Genomic DNA, 24,697 nt, shown 5'->3' with positions numbered 1-24,697 from the left:
TCTTTAGGTCAAAGAGCAATTGGGGGAGAGTCCCAGATTTTTAAGTCCTTTTGGGAGTGTCCCTAAGAGGATTGTGGACCCCCTATTGTTCCACTACCTAACCACACGAGCCAAGGTGTGAAAATGGGTGTGGGTCACAATCAGCCAAGGTTTCAGGTGAACCCATTGTGAGACCTAGCCCCACCCTATTATGTGACTTACTAAGATAAAATCTCAAAACTGGATTATAGATGGCAGACAGTTGGTGTCGTAAACTGCCCCCTCTGTTCAAAGATGGTCGTTCACAGTGGACATAAATGGCTTCTTTCACTCCTCTTTCAAACCATCTGTCTTCTCTGACCAAAATGTGAACACTGGCATCCTCGAAAGAGTGACCTTTGTCCTTCAGATGCAGATATACAGCTGAGTCTTGTCGTGTCGAGGTGGCTCTTCTAAGTGGCTGTTTGGACTCTCTAATGTAGAAGCCTGAGCACTCCTCACTACACTGTACAGCATACACTACGTTGTTAAGTTTGTTTTTGCGAGTTTTGTATTGGGGATGAACCAGTTTTTGTCTGATTGTGTGGCTGGGTCTGAAGTAGACTGGGATGTCGTGCTTGGAGAAGACTCTCCTGAGTTTCTCTGATAAACCACTACATAAGGGATGACAACATTGTTCCGTTTGTCCTTCTGATTCTCCCTAGTTAGTGTCTGATCTTATTTTCTGTGCATTTTCATGATTAGGGACACTCCGCTTAAAAATCTGGGACTCTCCACCAATTTCTCCTGGAACTGAAGAAGCTTCTTGGACGAGAGGTGAAATGTCTTCAAGAAACTTAAAGAGGTCCAGATGCTTTTCTCCTCAAACTACAATGACCTGGATGACTGACAATAGGATGGATAGTTTGTTTTTATGCTAAAAGTTCAGTATGTAGCACACTAAATTGTAATAAATATATTTTTTAGTTTTAAAAATATTTTAAAATTACATTTAAAAAAATATAGCTTAAACATGCACTATAAAATGTCTGAACTTTTTTGTGCTACCCACCATATGTATTTTATTTATAGCCTATAGCACATTTCATTAACAGAAGTTGACCCAAGTGTTTTAGAGACAGGCACATTACAGGTCTCCAAAAAACAGTTTCAAAATACATGAAAAGCTGAAATGTGTGTTTTATTCTATTAACTAATTATTATGGAAAATACAAATCTCACTGATTTAGTGGTCTGTAAAAAGTGCCTTTATAGGTTAAAAGTATTGATAATGGTATCGGCGATTTATACAAAAATTTGCAGTATCGTAAACCACTACTGTTGACAGTTTTACATCTGAATTTTAATTCGGTCTAACGTGTAAATTCCTGCAATCCTGGAAGGCGTCACTGACGCTCTGTGCTCTGATTGGAGGTCAGAGGCGGTGGGCGGGGCCGCCGACCGAGTGCGGAGACAATAGAGAGGGGCTCGGGAGACAGACCACGGCGGATGCACGGTGACAGACAGCAGCCGGTCCCCGCAGAGCCTTCACTCCCAGCCGGTCTCCTGAGTCGCTGAAGGATCCGAACGTTGTCTGAATGGACTGACAGCTTCCAGCACTTTGTCAACGGTAGGCGAAGATTTCGTTTTTCTCCCAGTAAAACCAGTTAACAGCTTACGAAACGCTGCTCGGTGTGTCTTTTCAAGCATTTAAAGCTCAGATTCAGCTTGAAAGTGATGCCTCACTGCTCTGAGGCAAAAGCACAACACTCCACGGCTGTTGTGTGTCTATGCACGGGCACTATATTGGGCTTTGCACTCTGAAAACAATGTATTCTAAATATACAGCTGTAAATCTAAAACAAAGTTCACCCAACCTGAGCAGAACAATAGAGCTGCTGTGAAGCTATTGTCTCAGAGCTACAATCTCTGGTATTGACTTTCCTCCCTCTACATTTACAGAGCAGATTTCTCGCCACAGACATGCTCATGTGCTGCACGCTGTCATGGATATAATGCATGCACGCTTTGTGTCTGCAGATCACCTCCATAGTTGATCTCTTTGTGCTGCAGTTTTTATGTCTGAGTGTCTGTAAACAGTGTTACTGACTCCAGATCTGCATCAAGGATACAGACATGGGGATTTATGGTGTTAATGGAAGGTGATTAATCATCAGACGTGGTTCTGGTTCTGACATTTTAGATTTTTTTTCATGCAAAAATTGGACAGGTTTGCTAAACACTAAGAATTCAGCATCTCAGATGACAAAGGTTCACCAGTGTGTTGACTTTGATGCTGATGCTTATCGGTATTTTTGTCCAAAGTTTATTTTTTGTCTGCATCCTCCCTGCTGAGGGCTCCTTCATCGCCTCGCTCTGGCTCCCATAAATCCATCGAGTTTAGAGGAATCTGAAACTTTGTGGGATTAATAGCCACGTCTGGTTACTAGTAGTGGATATATAATTGGCTGCAGAACAACACGAGACGCCGAACTGCTTAAAAAATAATTTACACCTACTTTCACAAGCATAGCCTCAATCATATGTCCAAATATAAACAAAGCGACACTTTTGGTGACGCTGATTTTACCTGTAAAACGCTAGCGTGCTGCTAACTCAAGCTGATTGGTCGCTTAAAGGTTTACAGGACACGCTCCCTCACCTTTTGCAAACGAAACACTGAAGCGGCTGGATGCGGCACTTGGAGATGATTGAAATGGAAGTGGCGGTGATTAGTGGTGCTGTCGCAGAAAGGAATTTTGCCACAATCGAATCCCTAAAATTGTCTCTTTTGTCTCAGCTCCTTCTGTCTGAAGCACGATGAAATCCCCCTGTGGAACCTGAAGTCCAGAGCGCAGGAGTTCTTGAGTGCCAGTTCCACACCTTCATCCACTCATGGGCTACGAGCTGCTTCTTTCATGTCACTTTTAGCTTCTCAGATGACAGGATTTCCGCTTTCTGGTTTTGTTTGTATGTTTGTACAGACAAACACAGCCAACACCCTTATTCAGGGCGTTATTAAACCTCTTATGGGTATTGATAAAACTATTTAAGGTTTCATTGACGAAGTAGCCCCACGTGAATGAGCCTTGAGTGTTTGTGTTGTTACAACAAGGACTTTAAAACATGGATGTAGTCACTGCCATGGATCTTTGGATTTCACACTTATTTGGAGCCAGAATACTGAGATAAGAGTGCAGAGTGCATTCATCAGCTAAACCTGGTGAGCTTTCATAGCAAACTACAAACATAAACCTGAGCGCTAGCATTCAGACACAGATAGTGAATAAAACTCTAGATTTTCTTTTCACAGAAACTGCAGCATAAACTTCCTGGATGGCCTGCACCACACAGCAGCCCATAATATTTTATTTCACAGAAATATTTGTTAGTTCAGCCCTGCAGAGGAGACGTGAAAATAAAACCATGCACATCTCCTCGGCAGGCAGGAGGAAGACGGTTAGAGAATATGAGATTAAATCAGACAAAGAGTGTACCGCTGCCTTCTGTTGCGTGGGGATCGCAGCAGCCGAAATGCTTTGGCAGTAAAGGAGAGCGCCCAGTGATGCGCTGCTGAGCGCGCAGGGACAAAGCCTCAGTGTTCGCAGGCGATGTAGGTCGAGCCGGTTAAAGCCGGCTGCTTTGATGTGCTGCACAGCTCCGTGAGCGCCGTGGGAGCGGACGGCCGAGCCTCGCCGGAGGCCGCCGCACAAGAGGACGCTGAACTCCAGCGCCGTGACGGCTGGCGTGATGCAGTCTGACTTCTGCAAACATTTCCAGAGGAATGAGCTGCTCACGGGGCAGAAGTAATCTCTCCGGTTTTGTTGCTTCTCAGTGAGCAGATTTAAAGAACAACAGTTCACACGTTAACATTAGATCAGTGGCAGTGAGCTGAATGACTGAGGATGGAGCTGAAAGGCCAACAACAACCAGCACAGAGAGGGGAAGAGTCAGCACTTTCCAGGGCCGATAAAGGGATAAGTCCTAGGTAGGATGAAAACTCTTTAGCTTTAGTAATATTTCGGTATGATTTCAAACTGATCGACACATACTTTTTGTGGCATCACTGAAGTAGACATCTGGTTTTTACCGATGTCTGAAAGTGCCGAGGATGTGGTTTGTACGTCTTTCAGTCAGTAGGTACTCGTGTCTTCCAAATGACTCTTTTCTCGTTGTGTAAAATGTAGCAGACGTGGACATGTGCAATTGTTATGAGATGATCAGTGCTGTTTGGAGTTTTAGCCAAGAGGCAAGAAAATCTGCAGTTTCACTCGCAACCACTTGAGGCTTCTCTAAAAGTGAGTCAATCCCCACAGACCCCACGGAAATGTCCAAAATCATCCATGTTATTATGGTTATCAAGGAGCAAAGAGCAAAATGCAGAGTCCGGAAGCCAATTAGTGATAACCACAGTGGTTACATCTGTCTTTTATAAATAGTGTGTGGTTTTAGCTCATAGCTGTCAGGTGTGGGTCTTTATATTATTCCTTTTGTCATAACCAAAAGCCAAAAATCTAAAAGCTGAAATGATTATTTCAGGATTTTATATACAACAAAAGAAATGTAGTAAATCCTCAGATTAGAGAAACTGAAACCAGGTGATAAATTGACATTTTTAGAAGCAGTGTCATTTATTAGTTATGTAAGTGGTTGGTCATCTTTTCAGTAATTATAATCTGTATTAGGGCAGGGCAATATGGCCAAAAACATTTATCACAATTAGAAACTGGCCGACATATCCTCAGCATAACCATGTATAATATCCACAAAACTTAAAAAGAGGTTATACACACACAATACGGTAATATTATGTTGAAGCACAGTACGTATCACTCCGCGAGGCTACAGTAGCTGTAATGCTCCGACAATCCATCAAGCTGTGTGGCTTCGTAGCTTAGCAAAGTCGTACTAAAACATTTTTTGACAGATTTTTAAGCGCCGTGTACCAAATAAAATCGGTTCGGTAATAACGAAGGCCCGCTAGCATGCTCTACCAATACATGTGCTTTGGTGTGTATCTGATGGACGAAAGCCAAACCAGTTTGACTGAAGTTGCAACATTTTTACAAACAAATTCTGGTTCATCCGTTTCATTCAACGATCCGTTTTCGCCCTTCTCATTCTCCGTGTGTCTCCATGTGCGCATGAAAACAAAGGCACTGCGCATGCGTGTTTTACCCATATTCTATCGCGATATTTGATTTTCTTATCATTGCCTAACATTGTATCGATATTACTGTGAACGGTATGATATGGCCCAGCCCTAATCTATATAGTAGCAAGAACCCACTGTACACACGGTTTTTGCCATGTCTACAGGGCTCGTTTGCTGTGCTTATGTATTCAAAAAATTAATGTATCATGTTATTCTTTATATCTTCAATATAGAGTCAGATGGCAAAAATGTCTTTTTACAAATGAAATTTGTTCTTAGATTTTTGACTTGTGTTAGAGGAAATCATGACACGTTGTGATGGGTATTTTTGTTTGAGCTGCAAATAACCTGACAATCACTTCCTTATTTAAATAATCAGTTATTGTCTGTTAAAAATGTTTTTATGAAGTGTTGTTCATCATCTGCCCTGGTGAGATCTTCTCTGGGTGGAATAGGTGATAATGAAACTGTCATTCTTCTGCTCTAAGCAGAAGAATTGAGATTTTTAAAAGCTGTGACATTCACAGTGTCTCACAGCAATAATTCATGTTTATCTTTTGTTACCAAAAGCCCAAACTCCCAGATTACTCCGTTTACAGTCATACCTGACAGAAGCAAGTCGACATGTTTAGCGTGAACCATCAAATGTATGGCATTTGTTCCTAAAATAGTCAATTTATGGCAATAAAAAGCTTACAGGTAGTGAACTGAGAGGAAGTGTCATCAGTAATGGCAAAAAGTCACCATTTTCTTACACTGATTGGCTGTTTTCTTTTAGTTGATTGATTGGACCTGTCGGTTCACAGAGTTCAGTGGACTCAGCTTGACAGACAATGACTGATGACCAACAGCAACCAGAAGACATTTCAGCCCATTAGAGCTCAAACTGAAGCCTTTATGTAGCATTAATAAAATATACGGTAAACACAAGAAAAGCCCAAGGCTGCTGCTAATGATTGCTTACATTATTGATCACTGTAAAGACTTTATTTTAGTTATTCTGTCTGTTGAGAAAAGGCTCAAGGAGACGGCCTAAAATGTATTTTTAAAAATTTATTTTGGTCACTTAAACCCCAAACATACTTGGGTCACTGTGAAATAGCTATAGGCAGTGGCAGAAAAACTAAACTCTGTTGCTTTTTTTTCGAAATGGCTCATTATTAATCACCTTCACCTTAAGTGAAGCCATTATTCTCTTCATGGAAAACTATCGGAAAAGCTTTTTATGTCTGTTTTAAGTACATTAGCTCAGAGAGTTAAGCTGCCAGACTGTCGCATCTCAAATCCCACATGTGTTTCGTCTGGTCCTGGATTCTGAACATTGCAAGACCGAAATTACTATCAGTCATTCTGTCAGGGTTCATGCTCTCTGCTACTGCTGGTATCTTTAATAAATACCACACATTTAGTTTTTAGAACTTGAGTTTGTCCTCAGATTGCCTTCTATTTTTTTTTTTTGTCTTTAAAATGGAACAAGGTCCTCCATTAAAAAGGTTTGTAAAGCTTTACTCAGAACACATAATAAGAGCTTTGACACCTTAAAAAGCAGATAATTTGGTATTTTTGTTTTTGTGCTTGATCTCTCTCCAAACAAAGAATAAAACTATAAAAATACTGACATATGCTATTCCTCAGCCTCCTAGTAGATGCACCTATCGTATAAATGTGAAAATCTGTGGTGATGTTTAAAAAGAAATTGACCTTTCAGTAGCTGCATCTACGGTATGAATGTTGAAATCCTGCATGATCTGGGTCCCGAGTTATCACATTGACAAACTTGGGTGTTCACGCTGCCTGAAAGATATGTCAAGGACTTTAGAACTGGGCACTTTCAGTGTAGTCACACTAGTTAGCGATTAGAAGTCAGCCATTGCTAAATTCTCATAGAGAACTGGCAAAACAATGTGAGAGATATGGATATTCATCAGAAATAACCAAAATAAAGAAAATACACCTCTAAACCTATTTAGAAATCTTTGAAAAGAGAATGCCTGGCGTCAGATGGAGGTAGCCTCTGGTGTGCTGTTGAGACTGTTACCAAGTCATCACCAAAGAATCCACCAGGGATGGGCTTCGCCAATCACTAATTAACCAACCAGTCATCCAACTTTATTATAGGCCTCTGTAGCATCAGTTATATCGGAAGTGGAGAATATCTCGTTACTGAACGAAAAGTTAACTGAAAGCTTTTTAAAAAATTGTTTTCGAGTGGCTTCAGCGAGACTCTACTTTATCACTTAGTTGTGGTTATTTGTTTGTCATAGGCTAACAAACAATCAGATCAAGTATTTTTACAAAGTATTTTTTTCTTGTTTCTTAATATTTTTTTTTTAAATGTCTACCTTTTTTTCCCAATAAGATTCCAAGATTAATTCCACCAGATGGTTGTGAGTAACAAACCATCTGCTGCGACATATTAATAAGCTACATGATGGTATTGCTCTTCTTTAATTTAATAACAGATTTAATTTCTTCCTGTCACCATATTATTGGCTAAATAGACCTGCTCATTGGTGCTTCTATCAGATCTTTTTCTTCTTCCATTTTCTCATTTTTTTTAGATCCACTTTTAAAAACTCATGGTGGGATTTAGATTGGGATTATTTTATGAATTGTTACTTTGACAGCAGTCAGAATCCTTCACATGCTCTCCAGATAGGATTAAAGTCACTGACTGTAGCAGGAAATATTAAAATCCCCCTCTAGCATAAATCCCATACACTTTAATGCTCCACTTCGGCAAAGAGTATTTTAGAGATGAAGGCTAACATCAAACCTGTAACATACCCACTGCGCTGAGTGGGTTAATGTTCTGTACTTTTAGCTGCTTTATTTAGCATGTTAGCATGCTAACATTTATTGATATAACGCACACATGGGGCTGATGTGAGTCTTAATAGAACTGCAGGCTTTTTCTTCAATAAATTAGATTTATTCAAACTTCCAAAAACTGAATAGTTTGTACAACAAAGTTTAGAAGAATAAGACAAAAATCTTTGTTTATTTATTTATTCAGGCCCTGAGTAATAGTGAACGATAACATTTGGAGAAAGTCTTACAAAACTGAGAAATTATCACCAAAAGTTCTTGTTTTATGTTCTCAACTTCAGAGTTGGAGGAGTAACCAACAGGTATTTATCCACTTGTGTTGGAGTGACATAAATTTCAGCACCACAGGGGGAGCACAAGGTGGACATCGATAGTCCTGACAGTTTTTGGCACTCAATGACACCTCACCTCCAACCAACCATGGCAGATGGCCGCCCCTCCCTATTCCTGGTTCTGCCAGAGGTTTCTTCCTGTTAAAAGGGAGTTTCTCCTTGCCACTTTCGCCAAAGTGTTTGTCTCATAGGGCTTAGTCTGATTGTTGGGGTTTCTCTGTATTATTCAAGGGTCTTTACCATCGGCGTAACTTTGTGTTGAACATTGGGGGGGGTCAAGATCTCTGTCTAAATAAATAAACAAATCTAGCTAAATTCCCAAATGATTAAACATGCAACAATTTTGCTGGTAATACATGAAATGAGTAAAGAAAATCAACAGCCTATTTATGCAAGATAATTCATGATTTTATTGGGGGGGTTATTTTGGTTGAGTCTGATTATTGGGGGGGGGGTCATAACCCCCCTGGAAATTACGCCTCTGGTCTTTACCTTACAATACCTTGAGGCAACTGTTGTTGTTATTTGGTGCTAGATAAATAAAACTGACATACATTGAACGTTGCAGACTTATAGAAACGAATTTCTGCTCAGATAAACATATAAATTGTACTAGTGGAGCTCAAAGTAAAGCAAAAACAAAAAACCTAAGAGGTCCTAAAGATTAATAACTGTAGATATGTGTAGCGGTGCGCTTTCAAAAAAATGTTCTTGCTCTTTTGAGTGTACTGGGTACAAAAAGAAAACCACTGTGGTGGTTTATATTATAGTTGTTAGTAAATACCTTGAAATCTTTAAATGTATAAGACATAAAAGATTCTTCAGACTGTGAAGGAGGTCATCTAAAGCTCAGGAGTCTTTTCAAGTGTTTGGCCTGTTCGTTTAGTGTGTTTGAGCACAAATGTTAACCTTATGCGAACAGTCAGCAGCTCAGCAAAGGCATTAAGATTCATCCTACAGACATCCTGGATATGTGCACCAAATTTCATTCCAGCCCATCAATAGCTGGAGAAATCTAGAGTCATGCTGCTGCTGTTTCACCAGACGTTCACGAAGCAGACATCAGTTCTTCTTTTGTCTTTTATGTCCAAATCATCCCTGAATAGGTCATTTTTCCCCCTCTTGTTTTTGGAAACTCTCTGAGGTATGAAAGATTTTTGTCGGCAGGCAGGCATAGTGTAAGATGGCAGCCTTTGTTCATAAATATTTTTTCAGCCTGGTAACGCATCGATTTCACATTACAAATGATTAATTGGGTGCCGATGTTTTACAAGTCGATGCTGGCCTGAACACACGAGGTGGCAGAGGCTGTTTTTCCTGCGGCACCGGGAGACCATTACTCAGCACTTCTGTCGAGTTTGTCAGGTTTACTCATCGTCACAGCGGCAATACTATTCTTCTTGTAAGTGATCAGTGGTCTCCTCGGATTACTCTTTAGATTACACCTTAGAAAACACAGAAGGAAGCTTCTGACTTTGTCTTTGGCTCAGGTTTTGTGGATCTATGAGTTCAGGAACAAATCCTAAAACGAAGAAGAAATTTCAGCTTTAAATCTGTCCCTATACAAACTAAATGTACCTACAGGGACTCAAACATCAACCATGTGTCCCAGTTAAAACTCTGGCACTCTCTACAAGCTCCAGCATTCCCAGCATTGAAACCAGACCCTTCAATAAATGTATTCGCTTTGTTTTACTGTGAACGAGACATTATTAGAAACAAGAGTGTGACATTTTGGCAGTCCAAGAGAAGCTCAAGTTCTGCAGGGAACCGCTGGAAATGCAAAGCATCGTCAGGCTGTAGCCATGGCAGCTGTGCCACCTCGCTGCTGCTGTTGCTGCAGGAAAATCAAAGGTCATTAAAACTCACAGCTTTCTGACTCTGTGCCACTCCAGCTTTCCATCAACAGGCGCTCTCACCGTTAGACTGCACCCACCTGCCAAGCGGCGCAAAAGACAGGTAACCTTATCAGTGCATAACAGACGTAAAGCAGACTGGTTGAATTCCAGCCGGGCTTTGTTTACCGACTGAAAGAATGATTGGAAGGCGGTCTCGCGCCGCTCGTCAGAGAGGCAGACATGGCTTCTTGATGCCCTTGGGGGAGCAGTTACCCCTTAGACTTAGCGGGAGCGCCGGGAGCTGCAGCTAAAAAACGTTACACCTAATTAGCAGTGGTTGTGACTCCTTTCATCTCCGGGGTGTTTGATATGACTTCAGTGTGAGAGCACGTGAGGAAGCGTTCACGCTCGGATAGCAGGATGACACCGAGGGTGAAACATAATTAATGCATATATGTCAAAGTTGCTATGGTTAGGCAAACGTAACGATAGAAAGTAAATGGATGGTGAGTTCTCTGCTTGATCTGACAACAAAAATGCGTCTTTTGTAGAAGACCAGCATTCATATTTGGTCATATGGTAACATCATTCGACTTGTTGTTGCCAGGTTTTAGTTTTCTAAATTCTCACAAAGTTTCTAGAAAATCAGCAGACCTGTCGGTGTTCTATTAACATTTCTGAATTAATGAATCATTGAGCCCAGAAATCAAGTACGTGATTTAATTAACATGATTTTTTTTTTTCTTCTTAAATTTTAGTGGGCTAATTTTTAGTGAAAATACAAAGGAGGTGACTTTAATGTTTGTTGCTAGTATTGCTCCCATGAGCAGTACTAGCTAACAGTATAATGGAGGATTATGGATAATAGAGTCCAGTAATCTAAAGTCAAGACAAAGTCCAGAAAAGCACAAAAACTAACAGTATAAAGCATAGATAAGAGCAGTTTTCCCAAAAATTAGGAGATTACTGTGGTGGGTTGTTGTTGTTTTGTTTTGGTTCTTTTGTCTGATGCAAGCTTGTACATGGAGTACTTGCTATTTAAAATAATGATTTGGTTTCACATAATAGCAGCAGTGTCAGTAATAACAATGGTTTTCTGGGCTCCTTTAATGCTCCAAATGAAAGTCTGAAACAGAACAGGTGTATGGAAAAAACATTTACTGTCCTTTAACAAAAGGTCTCTGCAGTGTCTCTTTGTGCTGTGAAAATGTGTTTGACACACGAACAAAGAAGGGAGGCGCAAAGTGCTCCTCCTGGCATTATTTGATCATCCTGAAAGCAGAGGTGAGATGCTTCGTTCTCTTTGTGCATCTGGTCTCGTGTTCATTTACTGGGCCCTCGCTCTGACCCTGTGAACTGTACTGCTGGCTGAGCAGAAAAACTGTGCAAGAAAACGGCCATTATTTTGAAAAGGGCTCGAATTTTAATTAAAAATCTACCTACGTATCTAGCATGTAAAATTGAGATGCCCGAGTGTGTCTGTTTGCAGCTCTAAACACTCTCTGGCTGTCTCATCCTTTCTGTGCTTTATTGACCTTGTCAGAGGGATGCTGAGAGGACCGGTGATAGACAGCCAGTTGGCTCCTTTGGGTTCAGCTGAGTCCTCATTTTTATCAGCTTGTCGTACTTTAATGCTCAGCACATACTGTTTATTTCGAGGGCCATTTCCATCCTCCGCTGTCACTCCAACACAGCCGAGCTCACGGCTTCCTTTCACTGTTTTTTAACGCAGTGTTTTCAGCATGTCGGGGCTTCAGTTTTGAACATGTCAGCCTGCTTTATTTAGCAGTAACAGAGGTTCTGAAGAAACAACAAGCACAGTTAAATACTACATTTTGTTTACAGCACAGCCAGACTTATACGGTTAGCTTAAAAATTCAAGATATTCATCACTGATGTCAGTTTGAGTTTTTCTGTGTGTAACAGATTGATGCATTACTAAGATTTGGAGGCAAAGACATAAAACACAGTTGTGTAAGATGTATGCTATGAGACTAAATTCACACCAAAAGTAAAATGTCGTTGTAACAATACTGTTTGATAATAAATTTCATACAGTTGGAAAGCCTGTTTATTTCCCCTTGAACGGTGCCACATTTGCACCCACAGCTGCTGCTCAACCCACAGTCATGGGTTGAGCAGCAGACTTGAGTATGTGGGTTGAGCCCATGGAAAAACTTGCCAAAAATCATGTTCTGTTCTCAACTCTTGTTCGGTGTCGTTTATATGATTGGACAATTGAGAGCTGAAGAACCGAGACACGTTAGCAAATGAAAAGTTCTATTCATGTAACAAACAACTCGGTGAAACGTGGAAGAACCCGACTCACCTACAAACACTCAACGTTTACGCTGAGCGGTCAGTGCAAACTGGAAACGGAGACCTTCAAAGGCTCAACTTTCAAAGTAAGTTGCGCCTTTTGAGACATGCTCACAGCACGACTTTTACTTTGAAGGTAAATGGTCTGTTTTTACTGTTTCACTACCACTTGGTGAGCAGTTGCAGACAAGTCAGCGTCTTTCAGAAATGAACAGAAAAAAAATGACATTAAATTCTCAGAAAAACATGATTTTTTTCCTGTGGGTTGTTGTTGTTTTTTTGTTTTGTTTTTTTACAATAAAAGCCACCCTGTGAAGCAGCATGAAGTGTTGGGTTAATAAAGGCTGTTGTTTAATCCATCTTGAGTACGCTGCAAACACTGAAGCTGAGATCAGTGACATTAAAAAAAAATAAACGTCCCGGTTCACGTGCTGCATTTGTTTCAGTACAGTAAATCTGCATTAATAGGCTTTTATTTACTCAAATCACAGTTTTACTCTCACTGTGTTTTTTCCAAGCGGACCATACTCTGTTGTTTGGGTTCATTGTTTTCACACGCGTTACTTGAGTTTCTTGTACACATTTCCCCATCGTGCACACTCACACTGTAGATGGGAGCCAAGCGGGGACAGATGGACCCGAAACACAGGATGTGGCTAGCATCCCGTCTCCTTAAACACTTTCTCATCCCTGTTAATGAGACATGGTGCAATTCTGCTGGGCCATCAGGGCTGTGAAGTCTCCGCATTCATCCAGAGATCTGAAGTGTTGCTTGGCTCCCCTCGGCAGCAGAAGGAGCCGGAAGGCGAGACAGATTTGCTGAGTGAATGGCAGCAGGCGTGACGGAGAAGAAACACGTCAGTTCGGAATTAGACGTTCGTTAATGTGGAAAGATCGTTAATCAGCTGCAGAGGATCAGCTCTGCAAATAGCAACACTTCTCTGCTCTCAGGGATGGACTCGTTCAATTAATTTTCTTCATTTTCTTTCATCAGTCAGCATCAGGACTTTGTGCCGGGGTTATATCGCCTATCTCACCCAAAGCTATTCAACTTGGATGTCTTTGCACAAGGTTAACAAAAAAGTTTGCTGCTCGGAGACTGAAGTTCTATTTGTGTTAAATAAAACTAGAATAAAGTAGAAACTGAACTCAGGTGCAGGGAGATTTTCTGTTTTAACCTTGTGGCTGTAGTAATGACACGTGGTGCTTTTTCCATTATCAGTATTATCTCTACAAAGCTAGTTATGTAAGAGTTATCTCTAAACCCTTTATAATCTAAAGCAAATGTCCTAAAATATTATTAGAGAACCCAATAATTAGATCATTTTTGGCAACTAAGAACTACATTTTAACAGGAAGGAGAGACCTCAATAAGCTTATCATCTATATAAACATTTTAATCTTGCAAGGATGCTAATTTACCTTCATTTACCAAACTTGCATCATTTTTTGTCTTTTGCATACTGAATGTAATACAACATGAATTTGTGTCTGATGCATTATTTGTGCCAATTTTAGTTTCTGTTTAGACTTTGAAGGTAACTGAGCTGTGTGAATAACGAACCTCTGTCTGAATCTGCATATATTAAATGGGCTTTGATAGAAAAATTCCCACCTTTTGTTCTTCGATTATGCTCTCTTTGTTGCTATGAGGAGCTGTGATCTTAGAAACTATATTTTCTCAAAGTAAGAACAAAGTGTAAAGATTACATAACGGTTCACTGGCCTGGACTCAAAGCGTTTTCACTTTCCCTTTGATACCAGTACAGTACACACATGCAGTACAAGATATGCTTTGCAAAGCAGTGGTGTATAGTTTAGGAATGCAGACATGGGTGGATAAGTTCCCTCACAGTAAACCTCGTCTTCCTTCCTGCTCTCCAGGAAAATCCATCTCCAGACCAGCCCTCGGCCCCCCTTGCCCCGTCCCTTTAACCAACATGAACTCCCTGCCTCATGGCTCCCGTGCCTCCATCGACATCCTGGAGGAGCTCCAGCTGATTGCTGCGCAGAATCTGGAAAAACTGGACATCAACAAGTACTATGAGATCATCCGTGAGCTGGGAAAGGGCACCTATGGAAAGGTGGACCTGGTCATCCACAAAATCAGAGGTATTAACTGTGGCTGCTACTGTAAAGAACAAAATTATATTTAAAGTGATTTCTTTAAAGTAAATTTTTGCATTTTTTACCATAAAAGACGACCATATTGGTAGTAACAGTGAAATATGGAAGAAGAGGTTGTTGGGGGGGGTTCCTGTCAACAGACTCTAAATGGCAAAGTATCCAAATTTTTATTTATTTTGTTTTCCAAAATACAAATTGCATAGAGCACAAGGAAAAGCTTTTAAATGGTGTACCCATGTTGGTACTCTGGGCAACTACCTGTAGTGATCAAGTAACTCAGTGTCATTTTAAAACAAATCCATTTACCATTTACAATATTTTTAAGACAAATTAATAATGTAAAGGGATTTTTTTTGTTTGTTTTCTTGCTCTTGGGGGAAGAATTAACTAGTTAATAGTCAAGTTGTACTTACATTTATTAACTTCTTGGTATTTTTGTCTAAATTTTATTGAACAAAAATACCAAAAGCTTTTCAATAAATAAAAATAACAAAACAGTAAATGGAATATATTTGAATTTCCTAATTCAAATGGCTTTTTAGTTTGGGATCTGCATTAGCATTAACTTCATGATGTAGCGTCAATTAAATAAATTATCATTAGTTTCATTGGCTAGCTAGCTGTAGCTAATAAATGCCATGATGGTTGTTTTTAGCCAGAAAGATGGCTATGATCTTTTTTCCATGTAATTAAATTTCCTCCTTTTTTCACATCGGTTTCATCCTCATCTTGCATAAGAGGAAAAACGAACCAGAAGGTAAAGCCCATGAAGACAGTTTTCTTTTTGAAATTCAGATCCATTGCTTCTTCTGGGGAGAGGAGATTTTCCGAGAAACTCATTTGCCCACAAAATAAGCAGATCTGCAGGGTTGCACTTGCAGGAAATGAGATGTTGTCCTCATTTGTGGCCCTGTTTTGTGACTCAGAGTAATAACACAGTCTAATTTGAAAGAAGCTCTCGAGTCAGATGACGGCGTGTTTGTGAAGGTAAAGTACTTCACGACTGAAGTGTTTACTTTCAAAAAAGCCAAATTGGAGGTACTGGAGGTCGCTTTCTTGCAGGGATTTTTAGCCCAGGTCGAGATCCAAACTGCCTCAATTCACCACTTAACTGACTGAAAATCTGTTTAACCTTTTCACATTAAAATCCAAATTGTTGCCCATCTGTTCTCAGCCTCTTAATAGTCTTTTTTTTTTTTTTATGGAGTCACAAAGCCTCTGTTTCACTGCCTATTTCAAGTAGCAGCAGACTCTTGGAGTGACAAATGGTGACCTTTTCAAGCCATTTGAGGTGTGCCGTTAATGGATTTATAAAAAATGTTATATACCTTTTGGTTTCATAATTTGGTACTGAACCGCCAGCTTCTTCCCAGAGCCGTTAATAAGTGTAGCTTAAATTATCTGACCTTCAGTGTGGAGCAGAAAATCAGGTTACCTGTGGAAATGGATGGACTGAAGGTGTAACATTTAACCTTTTTACTTTCTTTTTTTAAATGAACAAACTCAAGTGTTTCATCCCCAGATGTTTCTGCGACATGTGTAGAACTTGCGAGTTTTTTATCCCTTTAGCGACATTTTAAGCAGTCACATGCAGTTTGAAATGCATTTTGTATTTCAAAGTTAAAACTCAATTAAAACCTTAAAAGGTTGTTTTCACAATATCTTATTAATTCAATTCAAATGTCTGTTTCTCTTTGTCATCCTTTTTGATGAATTTGAAATTTGAGTATGTCAATCATTGTTTTTATATTTCTGTATTTCGTATGTATAAGTACTGATGGTTTAAAGGAATCTGTGATATGTCAAAGCTTGTTAATTTAATCTTATCACAATAGCAAAGTTCTGACAGTTTAGAATGTTCTGTGAACCGAAGTGGATCGTTAAAAATTTTATTCTTTAAATACGATACGAGATAAAAATACGGTAACACGGCCAATCAGAGTAGAAGTGGTTGGTTTTGGTGAAAGGATGAAGTGATGGCTGCACAAAGACAAAAGTATAAAATAAATAAGGATTATTTTGAACTGGATGTATCTGGAAATGAGTGTAACTGATGCCTGTTATGAATTATTTACTTATAATTTTAATGACAGTTAAATAAATAACATTAGACATAATAGAAAAACATTTTTTTAAGACTTTATTAGACTATCAGTGGTTTGAGATATGAATAATATGGCAAATTCTATTAACATTATTTTCCATCTATGTATTATTATAATATTTATTTTCAAAAATGTGTTAGCTATATTGGACTGACTCACTTATATAGATTAAAGAGTAAAGTATGTAAGCAGAGATTCAAAATGAGAAGGTATACTTCAGTTTGATAGTGACAAACTAGAAACTTAGATTAGGTTATAGAACATCTGTTTTTAAATTGCCAGTTGCCAAAACAATAGGTTTATATTTACATGAGCAATATATTTACCTAATGATGAGTTTGTTGTTATGTAAAACTGTAAGTAAGTCACGGTTACAGAGGAAAACAACCCCAACATCTTTGATGTTTTGTTCAGGGACTCGATTGTTCAGTGGGGTAGATTTATTCATGTATTTATTTATTTCCCCCTAAATATAGGTTATATTTAGTTTCTGCTCTAAAACGCTCAGTCGTAGCTCAACAGGAATCAGCCGAGTCTCCCTGAACAGATGTTGTTTATTTTTGCAGCTTAGCCAGCAGGATCTTTTACAAAGCAACTAAATTTCCATATAAACATGATGAAATTCCTGCAGACGACCTGCTGTTGTTGGAATCGGTGCAAATCAGACATGTTGGCGTTGCACAGCCAGGAAGCTGCATTTATTATACTTTAGTCCTGTAGTAATGTTACTAGACAACCTGCTGGTTATTGGGTTTGGTGTTCACTGCAATTAAACATCTGCAAACCCATTTAAAGTGAAATAAAAAGGGTATTTATTAAGTCTAGTAACATTTTCTCTTATCAAAGTAATGAAATGATACACTGCAAACAAGAACACATTTTTATGTTTAAGCTAGCACTTTATCATATATAACTGCTGTTTGAGTCCTTATCAATTCATTTACTTCCTTCAAATGCATCAGGATAGGTTGGCAGAGTAAAAGGATGGACGGTGCTTGTGAAAGACCTCCAGTGGACATCTTTGTAAATATGACTCTTTAAATTATTTTAGATATGATGGAAAGACCTTTGAGAGAATGAACATTTTCTCAAATAGCTGTTTCATCGATCATGACAATCTCACGAACTGTGGTTAGATTCTGTTGATCTTTTCTGTACAGTCTGTGGTGGCACAAAGTGTTGCTACCAAGAATGCCTTTTTAATTTATTTCTTTTTAAACTGTGTCACCGACTAACAGAAAATCCCCCTCGACCTTTCTAAAGTGCCTGGATGCTGTAAGAAGCACAAAGCACTTTAGGGGAGCTGATCCGGTGGTATTGGAGAAGTCTCTGCTGACACGCTGCCTGTTGGAGGGGAAATTATAAGCAGACATGGCAGCCGTCCAGGTTATTGTCTGGGGGGTTTTCCCCTCAGCGTTCAGATTATCAGATTAGTCCTGGGAATTCATGTCCCCTCGGTGCTTCTCTTGTTCTTGGCCACTGAGCGGAGGTGAGGCGGCTGAAGACAACGTGCTGTCGTGCAAGTTTTACATTAAATTTCCATCTGTAAACAACGCTTTCTGCAAAACTCTAAACATGAAAGCAGCATCATCCTGCTCACACAGTGCAAATATAACTACTGCAGCAGAGGATTTTAAATACTTAAAGCATAAATCATCAGGATTTGACTCTGTCGAGATTTTAATTATTCATCAAATTGTTTTAATTAAGTTTCTTGGAAGCAATTAGACAGCTGTGAAATAAATCCCTAAACACTTTAATGGGGTGGAAAAGAACAAGAAAGGAGGAGTGAGACTGGAGGTTATGTAACCGGTCCTGTCCTCGTTTTCAGGCACGAAAATGGCGCTAAAGTTTCTGAAGAAAAAGACCACCAAGCTGAAGAGCTTCCTGAGAGAGTACAGCATCTCCCTCTACCTGTCGCCCTGCCCGTTCATCATCAACATGTACGGGATCGCCTTCGAAACCGACGACTACTACATCTTTGCTCAGGAGTACGCGCAGGCGGGAGATCTGTTTGACATCATCCCTCCACAGGTGAGAGCTTAGCCATTCCTGTAGTTTAACAAATAAGCTGCTCCAAATCCTAAGGAGCCAGGTCAGGCGTTTCAGACATGTCCGACTGGGAGGAGATGCCGGGCAGACCCAAGTTGTATTGAGAACACCTCAATATTCCCCTGGAAGAGTGAGAAGCACAGCAGGGGTGGCCGACTGCTGCCGACACGATCCAGACCTGGATAAGAAATCTGAGTGGATGGATGGTTTCTATATTTGATGTAGGTTTATTCAAATAATCCAGATGATTATCCCTTAATCCTCCTTGAAACTGAAAAGCCCCAGCTGCATACATGCTGCAAATTACACATTGGCATTCAGTCCCGACAGCGCTCGGAGGTCCTCTTTTTGTGCCAAAACACGAAAATTCACGGACTAAAATGTAAAGCATTATTAAAATAAAAGGCCGCCAGAGAGAAATATTTTATGTGTTTGCTAAAGAGGTTTTTAAAGTGCCAAGACCTAAATGAGACGACCTTAAAAAGACATTCTGTAAATTCCCGTCTGTAGTTAACGAACCTTACAACCTACAAACAGAATCCAGTGAATCCATCAGTATGAATTTATGTCCAGAATATGTTTTGTATTGAAAACTGATGGTAAAAACTGGCCCGTCTGTACTTTATGCTGGTCTATTGTGTCCCGGGAAATGGTGTAAAAGATGGATGTAGATGCCGTGACGTCACGTTTTGCCTCGAAATGAGTGTTCTTGTCGTCAGCAGCCAGCACTCTGCTTCCTGTTTACACTGGCCAAACATGAGCCCAGTGTAAAAGGTCACTATGATGAGCATTTACACAGATGTGTTTGAATAAAGGGAGATTATATCTAAAACTGTGTTAAAGAGCTTTTACCACAGTTAATGGGGATTTAATCTAACGTGCCCGGTGGCTCCAATCAGCTGTGACCTACTGTTAATATAATAGATCGCAAGAAGTGCAGGTGTTATCTTGAGGGGAAAAGGAAACGCAAGCACCACCTTTATTGTGTCATCTACAACTGGTTTCATGTTTTTCTATGAGTTATGTAATGTTCAGTTCCCAAAACGCAATGTGGGCAGCTTCTCAGGAAGCATGGCGCCGGTAAGAAAGTGGTAAGTATGAGGTTTGATAAAGCAAGATTCAGATCCTCTGAACTTTGTCCCCTTTATATGGACCTAAACTTCAGTTTCATGTACATGACCTACTCCTACTCCTCTTGTTCTCTGTTCAGGTGGGACTTCCTGAGGCGGTGGCGAAGCGCTGCGTGCACCAGGTAGCCATTGCTCTTGACTACCTGCACTGCAAGAAGCTGGTGCATCGTGACATCAAACCCGAGAACGTCCTCATTTTTGACCGAGAGTGCAGAAAGGTTAAGCTGTCAGACTTCGGCATGACACGACGCGCCGGATCACCAGTGAAGCGCGTGAGCGGAACCATCCCGTACACGGCACCAGAGCTGTGCGACACTTCCCGACATGAGGGGTTCTGCGTGGATTACAGCACAGACGTGTGGGCATTCGGGGTGCTGCTCTTCTGCATGCTGACAGGAAACTTCCCCTGGGAGAAGGCCATGCCCAACGATGCCTTCTACGAGGAGTTTGTCCGCTGGCAACGCCGTCGGACCGCCGCCGTGCCATCGCAGTGGCGCCGCTTCACCAATGAAGCCTTGCGAATGTTTCGTAGGCTCCTTTCCATCGAGCAGGATCGCCGCTGCTCTGTCAAAGAAGTCTTCAGTTACTTCAACCAGTGCTGGATGCTGGATACTGAGAACGGGAACTGTAATGGCAACAGCGGGGCTTTGGCGAGTAGCGCGCCTCCTCTGGACATCAGCTCATCGTCATCAGAAGAGGACGTACTTGTGGACAGACTGAAGCAACAGAGCCTGTCGCCGGCCTGCGTGGCAGCAAAGGGAGGGATCATGATGGACACCCAGTACTCCTCCATGTCCACCAACAGCTCGCCGTCCTCCACCGGCAGCTACGAGCGAGTCAACAGAGAGAACAACGAAAGAGGGCGCATCCTGGTGACCACGCCCATTGAGATCTGCGTGTAGAGACGGCGCAGCGCTGCCATCGTGCTACCTGTTCACGCGTGTGCTGACAAAAAAGATTTCTCCGAGCGGGAGAAAGAGGTGCGGCGAGCGATGTTTGGCATCGGGAAACGAACGACAGTCTGACGTATGTTGTAGCTTTGTCGTGGATTTGCTCATTTCTGATGAAGATGAACTCTGAGGAAATGACCCGCGACACTCACACAGCTGTAGCTTCCTGTGTGTGGTTTCAGTTACAGGATTAAAAAAAAAAACCCAAGAAAAGCTGAGGACAGGAAAACAAAGAAAAGCAAACATAATCCACAAGCAATAGGTTAAAAAAATAAAGAAAAGAGAAACTGAAGAAGACGACGAACATGGTTTGTGTGTAACGAGACCGTGACTTTGTGTTTAACGTGTTAGTTATGTTCACATTTGGTAGATTTGTTCATGTAAAGCGTTTTTTATTTGAAGTTAATTTATTTATTTATGTCACATAAATTTATTTAGTATTTATTTTATCAAGTGGGACCACAGAGCTGAAGATTGAGGTTTTTGGTTTTTTTGTTCTTTTTTTTTTTTCCTATGAGAAATAAAAAAATAATTTTCAGCTACTACAAAAAGAATTGTAGAAGCAGGTGGATTTTCCAGGCCAATGAAAACGTTCACCACAAGGTGGCAGTGTGGTGAACGTTTTTGCAATCTATTTCTGTTTTTTTTTTTTATTATTATTATTTTGTATTTTGCTGAAAGACTCCTTCAAATCAAAAATTTTCTTGTCTCGAGTTCCCCCCCCCCAAACACAAATGAGCTAAGACTAGCTTAAATAATATTGAAATAGCTCATGTTAGCAGGATGCTACACTGACTTACTGCATCACTTTGTGGTTCAAAGTGGTATTACATTAAAGTACTGCCTTGTTTAAACAGTACAAAGACAGCTTGGACATTATGCCGTAGCTGTTTTTCTGTTCGTCCAATTCTTTTAGTTTTAATTTTAGAAGCCTTTAATGTGTTTCTACAAAAATTACCTTAAAGTGGCCATGATGTTGTGACCGCTCATAAAAATGTAAGTCTTTTTTTTTTTTTTTTTTCATGTTTTCCCATGATTCCCAACAAGCTGTACAGTAGTAGCCAACTTTAGCCTACCCCCATTATTAGGAAGTAATCTAAATGCACACTTTTTATGGTCTGTCAAAATTTATCTGCTAATATTATCAAATAACTACTAAAAAAAATTCAAAACAGTTTTTCTAGTTGCATGGTGCGAAAATGGAAAACTGTACCCTTTCATTGAACAGTTAGTTATTCTGCGATATGTTTGGACTGTTTTTTTTTGGGGGGGGATAAGATGTCACCAAAGCTGTTCGGGTAAAAGAGCAGATTTGGTATTTGGTGATACTATAAGTTGTCTTCTTTTTTTAGTATTAGTTTAATAAAAAAAACAAACAAACAAACTGTAAACGCTGAAAATGTGACAGGAGGGACACAAAATGCTTCTTATACCCCTTTTTTCTTTTGTAAAGTATTGCATGAAGTAACGTTACTGTGGTGAAAATTTGCTAAAATAAAACTCTGAATTAAAAGACTTGTAATTATTAAATACATTTATAAACAGTAATCAGCAGATCTTACCTGAGGCAAACTGATCCCAGCGACAGGATAGACTAAGCTTTTTGAGACGTTACTGAAATGATTGAGCAGCTGGAAAAGGGGCCCCAGGTACCTTCCTGGAGCCAAACCTGGAAGGGGAACTTCTGGGTCAAGCCTTAGCCCATGGATCCACCAACCAATAGAGGACCCACTTTTCTTTATAACCAGACAGGCAGCCAAAGGCAAAAAATAAATAAAATAGGCTTGATAGAACCTACTTCCGATGTGTAGACTGGTCCAAAGAGTCTGGAACTTCCCATCTTTGGTAGGAAAGGAGCCCAAGCTAGTTCAGTAGATGGAGTGGTACCAACTAGATATCACTGTACAGCAAGGGTATTCCTTGGAGTCTCCTGGAGTCTCAAGGTCCTGGATAGAGAGCTCTATAATTGTCGTAGGAGACAACACCACCTCAACAGCTCCTTTGGAAACAAGACTGTCCAATGCCTGGTTTTACTGGAGGTTTCTTCCCGTTGAACCTCCTAGGACCTGGTGTCCATATGTGTGGACAACACATTTTGGGTTGTCTCGACCAAAATACCAAATTTTGCTCTACAAGCGCCTAATATCCACTTACGAGGACATTATACTGCCACTGTTCCATCGAGATTTAAAACGAATGTCCTCATATGTGGATCTCATTTTTCTCTGAAACAAAAATCAGGTATATATTAAAAATAAAATAAAAAAAATCTGATAATTCTTTGTTTTCACATTCATCAGGTCCCAATCAGCCCAAATAGCAAAGAGAAATTAAAAATGCATGACTTGAAAGATTTTGGGTCTTAGGAGGTTAAAGGGAGTTTTTCCTTACCACTGTTGCCAAAGCGCTTGCTCATACAGGGCCATCTGATTGTTTTATCTTTATTATTGTTGGGCCTTTACTTCGCAATATAAATTTTCTGAAAATTGAAAATTGAATTGAAAAAGAGGGCTCTACTCTGAGGTGTTTACAGATGGCGGAAACTACAACTAGCAGTAAAGTTACAATCAGAGACCACACTTATGCAATCACTGGTGACCAACAGTTGGCTACAACACAATGCAGGATGAGTGCATCACATTGATTTATGTGGACGTAAATTAATCAAAGCCCAGCTGCCCCACAGAACAAACTCCTTTCGGCTATTTCTATCAGTGACCTTGACCTTACCCAGATCACAGGTTAAGGTAGGAACACTGACCAACTGGTCAAGCGACCAGTTCACGTCTTCACCACGAGTGTCTAGTACATGTCCCTTTTCTCCCCAACATTGAGGGTTTAATCCCAGACTCTGATTTACCAATGACAGCAGGAAGTCTTTGTGTTTTAATGTGATGTCTGTGGTGTTTTAGTCAGCAGATGAAACCTTGTGCAGTGATTCCAGCTCATACTCTCCCCTCTCTGATCATTAAAAATGAAAATGGTGAATCAGAGTTGGCGCTGGATTTTTCTCTGCTCGGCTTTGAAGCAGGGAACAACTGCAAGCTAGATACTGTCATTTCATTTGATCAAACTGTGGCTGTATCAGCACATGCATTACTGCTTCAGTGGTTGAAAGCACACTACAGTTTTATTTTTAAGCCTTAGATCAAGCTTTGCTATAAGTCGGTCACATAATTATGCCCCAATTAACTCATAACGCCCTGCGAAGCTGTAAAAGCACTAAGGCATGTTTGAGGCTTGGCTGTAATGAGCAGTGACTGCCTTCAAAACCTGGCTAAAGAAAGAATTACATAACCCTCCTACCTCTCATACAGTGTTATCCATACATCAACCACAGAGCTACAACAACCTACAGAGGCTTAAACCTAAAGCAGCTGAGCAGGACATTTAAACTGAAGCATTTTACAGGCTGATGAGAACGAGCAGGGTGAAGCGAGCCTTTCTGATGCCAGTCCGATAAAACAATCTGCCTGAATACAAAGGAGACGGGAAGCTGAGCTGGAAAGCAAATCATTAGGCATGTGCAGCATAGTAATTACAGCAGAGGCCTGCACTTACTGATCTCAGTTTCTCCCACCAGCGTGTTTACATATTCAGCAACGCCAGTGAGGCGTTTGCTTGTTTAGTTTTATCAAGAAACAAAAAGTAAAATACCCGAGGACTGGAGGTCACGAGGGTTACGCCGCTGCCTTTGATCTGCCTTTGTAGTTTGGACCTCAGGCCCTTTGTAAAAGTTCAGAAAACAAAGATTTTATTACAGTTTCTCATATCAGCCACGACACATTTATGGAATCCATCCTTTTCTCATATCTCTGAACACAAAACCTTTCATAGCAGAAAACCTCACAAGCCCGTCAAACAGCTTCATCTGCTCAACATCAAACAAAGGTTTCAAATCA

The 24,697-nt window shown here is 40.3% G+C and overlaps 1 protein-coding gene across 1 annotated transcript; it reads left to right on the top strand.

Annotated features, from left to right (window-relative positions):
* The first annotated feature begins 1,424 nt into the window (after positions 1-1,424).
* On the top strand, positions 1,425-22,308 carry unm_sa1261 (un-named sa1261). The gene is made up of 4 exons (XM_084925146.1): positions 1,425-1,588; positions 14,316-14,543; positions 18,495-18,697; positions 19,926-22,308. The coding sequence occupies exons 2-4, from the start codon at positions 14,372-14,374 to the stop codon at positions 20,745-20,747; spliced, it is 1,197 nt and encodes a 398-aa protein (XP_084781272.1). The 5' UTR covers positions 1,425-1,588; positions 14,316-14,371; the 3' UTR covers positions 20,748-22,308.
* The last annotated feature ends 2,389 nt before the right edge of the window (positions 22,309-24,697 follow it).

Source organism: Perissodus microlepis, chromosome 4, assembly GCF_051167445.1.
Source record: "Perissodus microlepis isolate ML-2025 ecotype Zambia chromosome 4, ASM5116744v1, whole genome shotgun sequence".
Taxonomy (NCBI): domain Eukaryota; kingdom Metazoa; phylum Chordata; class Actinopteri; order Cichliformes; family Cichlidae; genus Perissodus; species Perissodus microlepis.
Note: the sequence above shows the minus strand (reverse complement) of the source record. Positions and strands in the feature narration are given on the sequence as shown.

Excerpts from the sequence above, each read along its gene's own strand:
- unm_sa1261 (XM_084925146.1), top strand. The coding sequence starts at position 14,372 with ATGAACTCCCTGCCTCATGGCTCCCGTGCCTCCATCGACATCCTGGAG. Across the intron at positions 14,544-18,494 it reads GGTCATCCACAAAATCAGAG|GCACGAAAATGGCGCTAAAG; the intron begins GTATTAACTGTG and ends CCTCGTTTTCAG. Across the intron at positions 18,698-19,925 it reads TTGACATCATCCCTCCACAG|GTGGGACTTCCTGAGGCGGT; the intron begins GTGAGAGCTTAG and ends TTCTCTGTTCAG.